General features: G+C 39.4%; 1 protein-coding gene and 1 pseudogene across 1 annotated transcript; both read right to left on the bottom strand.

Annotated features, from left to right (window-relative positions):
• Positions 1–3,723: 3,723 nt before the first annotated feature.
• LOC149416379 (ubiquitin carboxyl-terminal hydrolase isozyme L3 pseudogene) lies at positions 3,724–4,874 on the bottom strand (annotated as a pseudogene).
• LOC149416378 (uncharacterized) lies at positions 4,378–8,542 on the bottom strand. Its single transcript, XM_089641977.1, has 7 exons — positions 8,454–8,542; positions 8,204–8,365; positions 7,722–8,000; positions 7,557–7,634; positions 6,988–7,059; positions 6,122–6,711; positions 4,378–4,395 (listed from the first exon to the last, which is right to left on the bottom strand). The coding sequence occupies exons 3-7, from the start codon at positions 7,819–7,821 to the stop codon at positions 4,378–4,380; spliced, it is 858 nt and encodes a 285-aa protein (XP_089498103.1). The 5' UTR covers positions 7,822–8,000; positions 8,204–8,365; positions 8,454–8,542.
• Positions 8,543–9,018: the final 476 nt, after the last annotated feature.

The raw sequence follows: 9,018 nt of genomic DNA, 5'->3' as shown, positions 1-9,018 counted from the left end.
CCAAGAAAGTTTAAAACACTATACGTACCTATCTCCGTTTCAATTTTCAACCTTATTTTGGTTAATTAGTTCAACATTGGTAAAAAAAAATAAAAACATTACTGCTCTACTAAAGTTTTTTAGTATTTTTTTAAAACCAAACCCAGTCGTGCAATTAACTTGTTTGCATTTTTAAGTCTTTATCTCGGTACCTATTAGAGATAGAAAGAAAACTGTGAATTGAATTTTTCTCAGAGGAGAGTGTGAGAGTTCATTTATAATATAGTTTTTCCTGAATTTAAAATATATATTAATTTGTGTCGATCCACAAATTGATAGATTGAATGAAGAATTATTAGTTCATATGAGATGGTTGTGAGTTGTTCCTCGATAATTTCTAATACTGAGAAATGTTTGCTTTAATTGTTATTTGAAATTGCATTTAAAAATGATTTTATAATAATATAAGTACGCAAATTTGGTGCATGTAAGTTTTAAAGGTGCAAGTTTTGCATGGTAGTTTATAAGTAATGTTAGTTAGATTTTCAAACATTGTCAGGTTATTTGTAATCCGGGAATTTTTGCCTTTCTTAGTACTATTAACACTTCCTCACTTTAAACTAAATAGAATACTCGAATCGGTCACGAATTGGATTTTGTGCTTGGAGTATATTATTATACATAATTAATATATATAATTTCAATACTGCTTTTGTTATTTTTAATGATTATTCATATAAATATATTAACAAAAAAACATTAAATTACAAAATAAAAATTAAACTGTGTTATTATATTAATCATTAATCCCTAAAGATTAAGAATTCTTCGCAGTTGAAAGTCAGCGCGTTCACGACTGCTGTTCCCATAAAAACTCCGCTAGTATGCGTCCACCAGTTGAAAAGGGTTTTAGCAAGCATGCGGAAGCGTCACCGGGAAAAGATCTTTCCGGGCGCTTCCTACCTATTGCAGGTTCGCCGCGCACGGCAAATGTATTATTTAACAATTCCTTGCCTCGCGCAGACAAGACATACAATCTGAGTTTCATGATTATTATTATGGAAGGGATAAGAACAGAAATACTTTTGGCTTTCATATTCCTCTTATACAAGCAAACGCTGTAGAACTACTGAAATTATTAATGTCAACCAGACAAAATGGATATGACATTCAGTTTTGGAAGAAAAGTTATTTTTACCAGTTTCTACTTTGTGTTTGCATTATTTATTTTATTCAAAGACAAGTAACTTTTTTATTCAATATTTTATACATAGGTATATATGCGTGTAGCAGATACGTCACCGCTCCTAGGGTCATCATATCATAACCAGACAGCACGAGTTAAAAAGCTGAATCAGACTTACGAAACTTCAATTAAAATATCGGCACCGCGATACGCAAAACTGCTGATAAGAGAATGTTTGCATACAGGGTGATGCAAATGCTCATACAATGAACCGAGTTAGCGATCCTGCGGGTTCGAAGTCCAGACGCTACTCCAACCCGTGGCAGACAAGAACAAATGAATCAGCAGCTCAATCAGCAAAGAATCGGCCATTATGGCCGGTTCCCCCCGCCTCACGCTTCGATCTTTCTTCACCACATCGCTACACACTTCACCCTACCTTGCGCGGACTACAACCATGGACTCTTTGGGAGCTGGCCCAGTATTATTCCTGGCCAGCGCTAACCTCACGCGCCTAGACCCGGCGACCAGCTCATCGCCGTCTGCGCCTCGGCTCCGCGACCATCGTCGCCAGCCTGTACCTCCCGCTCATCTGCCGACCAGGTCCATCGCACCTTCGGCTACCTCGTTTACGCTAAAGTACCCGGAAGACTCCTCGACTTCACCAGTGCTGAATAAGCCCACGAGTCCGATCTCTATCAACGCGGTGTCGACCCACTGACCCGCATCTCGACGATTCTACCGCAGTCATCGCCGTCTACGCCTTGTGTCATCATCATCATCGATCCAGAGCCATTTCCCAACTGCGCAATTCAACTGATTTGTTATACTGACGCACAATAAACGCTGTGACAACAAAAACATAATATTTTATTGTCTCACTACCAATTCCCATATATGTAAACAACCCACGTGCTACGTAGGCGATTTAATAGGTCATCTTTTATTTCTGAATGCTTACTGAAATAATTAATTTAAGCCTCTTGTTTACAGACAAAATATTATAAAATTCTGGAGGTAAGCAATCATAAATTACATGATAAGTTGTTTCGACGATGTAAAAGTTCTGCTCTTTGCTGGTGATATCAAATTAAACTAATAAACATCCAATTTTAGCGACTACCTAATTTTACAGTAAAAATATGGACAAATTACCCAATTGTTGTATCGCTAACAACTTATCCCTCAACGTCGATAAATGTAATACACTATGGAAATGCGATTAAGCACTTGACTGAATAATTAATAAATTAACTGATTGTCCACACTGGCAACATTCGCGATGACCATTTCCGACTAGAGTGAACCCCGTGGGTGCGCCTGTTCTCACATTACTGGAGGGTTGGGGGCGGAGCTACGAAGTTTGCCGAGTGAACACGAAGGCTCAAAGCGGCTCGGAACTACGAAGTTTGCCGAGTGTACACGAAGCGTGTCACATAAAACAACTTATTGTAGGTAGATATAGAATTGACAATAATGTTATGGACATGGACCATTTTACAAAAATTTGAAAAAATAGTAAAACTTTTACAATCGAATGTGTAGGTAGAACATTAAGGTAAACTTATTAACACATATTTTCAAGAAGACATACAAGTTCATCATATTAATGTCAATTACAACTGGTTACTACCTACTCCTATAATCCAAATAAAAAATGATTTTGGCAGAGTAAATAACATTCTGTAATCAAATATTTTGTGCATTCGGAAAGCTGCTTCTTACTGAAATTTAATTTTCTTATACTACATATTAGTTTAGATTAGATTGAAAAGGATTCAATATTATGATGATTACATAAACAAATCCATCATCACAGTACTTACTGTGTAAAGAGCCAAAAGTGTAATCAGAGGATAGACTGCACATTAACTATTGTCTAACCATTTTTCAAGTTATAAAATGAGGTCCCTGAGGCTGTTTTCCGAATTTTGATTACCTATTTGTGAAGATCCAGACAGAATGTAAAACTAATGTAAGCTTAATGAATAAGTTTATAAAAGGGATGCCATTAAATACTATGGTTGGGACAGGTCAAAAGGATAAATGAAGGAAGTCACTTGAATCAGGTCATGACAAGAGTCAGAAAAACATAAAAGTAAGAATGTGAAAGAAGCAAGAAGTGTGTCCCAAGACAGAGTTGTGGTTCAACTTATTCGGTAGATTACAAGTTGTTCAAAAGAAGTAGTGTTTACAGAAAATATCAAGACAAATAAAATAATCAATCATATTCATAAAAGCGACTTTATTAGGTAATAGAAAATGTAAAAAATATAATATTAAGTATGACAATCATTTACCAGTATCACAATGCCATGAAATACAATATCCATCATATTCCTAGTACTAAGCAGAATCATGCAGAAATCCAACCAAAATAAAGAGTTTTTTTCACAACATAAAACAAAAAGCTAAGAATAGCCATCAAACCTTACAACTATTGTGACTTGCACAAAGTGATATAATTATAATTATTGAGATTTTTAAAATTATGAGTTTAAAGATGACAAGCAGAAAGCAGTTTTAATCCAAGCCACAAACATTAAACAATGGCGATAACTTAAAAATAGCATTTAAATAATGGCAAAACTAATGTGATTTACGTACATACATAATGAATCACATAAATAAAAATAATAAAAATCAACTGGCTCAATGTTAATGGTAAATACGGTGGAGGTAAATTCAGTCACGCTTGATTCTTGTCATCCTGAAGATATATAATTTATTCAGACAAATCGGCAGCGCTCAGAGCAACCACCGTGAAGTTGACATTGTTGGGATCCCTTTCCATGAAGGTGCGGCAGACCTTGGCAGAGTCTTCCAGGAGCGTCTCGGGGGTCGTGTCTCCATGGTTAATCGGGAAGGACTTGCGCCCGTCCAGCTCGTACAGTTTGCCATCTTTGTGCACAAACGCGATGAAGTGGTGGTTGACAGGATCGTTTTCTCCGGGAGTGTTGGACTGGCCTTCCTTGGCCAGCTCGAAATGGGCAGAGACTACTCCCTCGCAGTTTTCAAGCAGAGAACCTCTGGCGGTGGAGTCCAGTTCTTTGGCATCGTCCAGGAATTGCTTCAGCCAGCCGTCGAAGAGTTGGATATTGTCGGTGTTGTTCGCGATGCTGTGAAGCAGGGCGACGGTTCCACACGCATTCTGAACAGTTTGCTTCATGTGGAAAACGTTCTCGGATATAATTTGAGCATTTTCAGTTAGTTCAGATTCCTCCTTCTTCCTTAAATAATACAAACATAACCTTCAAATATCAATACAAACTACCAGAGCTAGCTACCTTCGTGTACACTCGGCAAACTTCGTAGTTCCGAGCCGCTTTGAGCCTTCGTGTTCACTCGGCAAACTTCGTAGCTCCGCCCCCAACCCTCCAGCAATGTGAGAACAGGCGCACCCGCACAATCCGCTCTCAAAACCAGAGTGCGGAAACGGAAAACCAAAGCAGGCCGGCCACACTCGCACCCAAAAACAATTCAGCAGTACCGCCAACATATACGACTAATACATTGAAATAGTACCTAACTACTTTAAAATCGCTTCATAACAAACGGTACATCAGAAGAAAGAGTTTCATTGTTGGTGAAGTGAAGGAATTTTTTTATTAGAAGAAAACGATTATAGCCCATGGTTTTGCTGAAATAAGGCATGGCGGTGACGTCAATTGAAAAGAAGAAGTCTTTTTCAACGGGAAGGGGACAAATACCTTGATGCATTATAATAATAATAATAATATTTTTTTATTCCAGGATGTGGGGAGGTTTGTGCAATCCCACACGTCCCATATAGATATACATTTTTTTTTTGTACAATAGATATAATAAATTATCAAATAAGGAAAACTATCCAGGGTGTGGTCTTGAGTGCGCTTGGGCCCAGCGCTCACTCAGGAGTGGCGCTTGGTGCTGGTAGGCTGCGGTCACCAACGTGTTGGCGGAGGCCATTAGCCGCATCCTGGCTCCAGTGACCCGGTGTCTCATCAGGCCGGCAAATCCATTCAGTCCTAGTTCCGTGAACATTGTCGATGCGCTGCTGTATCTTCGGTATCCAAATATTATTCTACAGGCGTCATTATATTGAATTCGGAGTCGTTCCATCGAGCAAGTTCGGTAGTGACACCATGTCTCACAAGTATACAGGCCAGTACAGAATGCGTTGAACAGTATTTTTTTAACGGTATTGCTGCATTTGCAAAATCTGCGGGCAATCATGTTAGAAACTATGCTAAGGCTTCTCCTTTGTCGTTCGATATCGCCATCGTCCGATAGGTTTTCATTAATAATGTGCCCCAAGTATTTCACGTTCGAACATGTATTTATTTTTGCCTCGTTAAGGTATACGGGGAGCATATTACTTGTATCTTGACTTGTTCCGTGGTGGAACGCAATCAATTCCGTCTTCTTCGGGTTGTATATCATATTATGCTGTTTTCCATATTCTTCACAAATGTTTAGGAGTAATCTTAATCCCTTGATCGACGGAGCTAGGAGGATCATGTCGTCCGCGTAGCTTATATGATTCATACATATACTGTTAACACGACAGCCCGTTCTGATGTCCAGGCGACTTGACAACTCGTCCATGTATACATTAAATAGAATGGGGGACATACACCCTCCTTGCCTTACTCCTGACCGCAAATATATCGGCTGGGAGTATGTACTTGCCCACCGTACAACATTTTCTTGCTGGGAGTGCCATCGGGATAGTATGTTTATAAATGAGGTAGGTATATTCCTAGCTTTCAATTTATCCCATAATGTTTTATGACAGACCCTGTCGAAGGCTTTACTTAGATCTAAGAAGCACCCGTATACGGTAGTTTTTCGTTTCTTGTAGAATTCTATTATTTGCTTTGCAGTATATATTGCCATATTAGTGGATAGTCTACATTTAAATCCCATCTGGTTATCTTTAGACATTAGTTTATCATTTATCTCATTTAATATTACCCTTTCAAATAATCTTGCAGTTATAGTTGCTAAAGATATTGGCCGGTAATTGCTGGAGTTAGTCATGTCAGGCTGTCCCGATTTCAGGATTGGAGTTATAATCGTTTTCGTCATTGCACCCGGTATATGGTTGTGTTTAGAATTGTGCATTAGAAGTGCCAAGAATACGTACATTTCCTCTTTATTCGTGGGAGCCCATATATTGATACGCGCATAGGGCTTGAATTGGGTTAGCGCAATGTGTTGTTCTGCATACCTGTTAGTCTCTCTTACGATCAGTTCAACGAAATCGGCATCGAAGATTTTAAGAAAGGCATCCACAGGTTTGCCCATTTCGTCGGTATTGAAAGTTGGTCCCGGCGTACCTGTGAATATCTCCCTTATCCCATTAAAATGTGAGATATCGCTGGACCAATCGAAAGAGTAACTATCAGATGGCAGAATCGAACGCATTGCCTCTCTATCTACCTGGTCTTGTCTTAGGTCTACGGCCATACCGGGCTTAAGTGCATTGTTCATACGATGATAAGGTTTTGGTGGCATGCATAAGTTATCCTCGTCGACGTCGCTCCCTTCGTCCAGATCCGTTTCTAAAACAACAGAAAACACAAATTAACTTAACATTTCTACTTACTTCATTACACTAGTACTTACTCCCTTTGGTACAACGCTTTAAGATAATGAACTCTTGGCTCGATCAAGTTAATCAAATACTTGAGGCGCGCAATGTCAGAATAACACAAGGGCAGGTATAAATGAGTTTGAATGAAGAAAAGAGTGTGTGTGCCAAGACCGAGTTGTATGGCGGTCCATCCTCTGCCTACCCGTGTAGCGAAATGGCGTTGTTAGTTAGTTTTATAACTTACGGTCTTCAAATGCCGACTGATCATGATGAAGAGATGCAGCTTCAAATTCACCCGCTCTGTCCATGCCTGGGTCTGAAATGTATATAACACAAATTGATTTAATGTGTCTTTATTTCAATTACGGAACGCCTCTGATATGACGTTTTAAAACAATAATCTCACTGTTTCTAAACACAGACACTTCCTGGCAGAAAGGCATGTCCACCCACAGCTCTCTATGGTAGCCATGCTTCAGAGAGTGATCGCCCCACTGGCGTTCCCAATTCCACGATTTTCAAGCAATGTTCAATTCTGAATAGTGGGCTCTCACCAGCGCGATACTGAGAGTATCGCTCTAGAGCGAGGCACAATAAAACTATGTATTGATTTACTTAAATTATGAGAAAAACCAATATAAATTGAATATTTGAGGCGGGCTATGTCAGAATAGCACAAGGGGAGGAACGGATGAGTTTGAATGAAGAAGAGAGTGTGTGTGCCAAAACCAAGTTGTATGGCGGTCCATCCTCTGCCTACCCGTGTAGAGAAATGGCGTGAAGGTTAGTTAGTTAGTTAGTTTTATAACTTACGGTTTTCAAGTGCCGACTCATCATAATAGAGAGCTGCAGCTTGAACGTCACCAGTCCCCGTTCCATCCATGCCTGGCTCTGAAATGTACTAAACATAAATTGATTTAATATGTCTATATTTCAATTACGGAACGCCTCTGGTAAGATGTATTAAAAAAAACTCACCGTTTCCAAACGCAGACACTTCCTGGCAGAACGGCACCCACCCACAGCTCTCTATGGTAGCCATGCTCCAGAGAGAGATCGCCCAACTGGCGTTCCCCATCCCGCGATGTCCCAGGTAACGGCTCTGGAGAAGTCGCCCGCGTTGGCACAGCGGGAGCCGTTGCTTGGGTCGTTGTGCCAGCTTGCTCGTTGGACAACCACGGTGGGGGAATAGGCGATGGCAGCGTTGAAGGCGTGCCCTGTGAAAAGGGACACGCTACTCTCTCCGGAGATGGAATTCTGAAAACATATACATAAATCATATGAATCGTTGTCATTCACACGTGAAACAGTAAATAAAAAACAATAAGAATTGGAATAGCGCTGATTTTACTGCATGTGCATAATGCACAGAGCACTGATCCAACCAACTCTCATGGTGGCGGAAAGCTCTCAGGGAAAAAAAAAAATATTGTGTAATGCATCTAAAGACGATAACTTACTTTCGTTTAGCTTTTCTTGCAGGCGCGGTGGGGAGCAAAATCCGCGCCGCCTGCTTCTTAAATTTACGGTTTTCCAGCTCCAGTTGGAAAGAAGCAGGCAGGGCCCTAACGTCCTTTAGGGCCCTGACGCGATCTTCCCGCACCATAACCAGAGCAGGGTCACTGTTAAAATAAATTAAAATATATGATGAGCTCTACCCCTTATCCACAGCAAAAAAAACCTTCTTTAAAAACATTAAAAAAAACTAACACTCCAGACCGAGCTGCCAGTGCTGTTCCACGTTGGCTTCCACGTCCAGCTCGTACAGCCCCCCTCCCTCTGCCTCTTCCTCTGCCTCTTCCTCTACCTCTTCCTCTACCTCTCTGCATCGGTACACTTCTAATTAAAAATATTTCATGTAGATTTTATATTTTGAATCAAATCATAGATTTTTATATATCTTATCATATAAAAAATAGATATTTATAAATGGATTGTGGAACACTTTCTTGTGGATTATTGGCTCTGTAGAAATTTGAAATAAGTAAATAAATTAATTAATTACAAAACGAAACGAAATAGTCCCATATTCATTGGGTGATGGTATCTTTACATTAAATTTCATTTAATATTTTTCCGGTTTTTTCGACATTTCTACTGAGTTATAAAATTACAAATATCTGGAGAAAAAATGACCACACCTAAATAAAATTTATAATTATCTCTTGGAAATGAATCATTCTAATAGAAAAACACTATTTCAAATACACAAGTGGAGTAATTAGGAATTGAATTGCAAAATTAATAACTTAAAAAACCTAACCTCGCCAGAAAT

This window comes from Hesperophylax consimilis, chromosome 17, assembly GCF_061612785.1.
Source record: "Hesperophylax consimilis isolate HC1 chromosome 17, BYU_Hcon_1.0, whole genome shotgun sequence".
Taxonomy (NCBI): domain Eukaryota; kingdom Metazoa; phylum Arthropoda; class Insecta; order Trichoptera; family Limnephilidae; genus Hesperophylax; species Hesperophylax consimilis.
The sequence above is the reverse complement of the archived record's forward strand: the minus strand, read 5'-3'. Positions and strand labels throughout refer to the sequence as shown.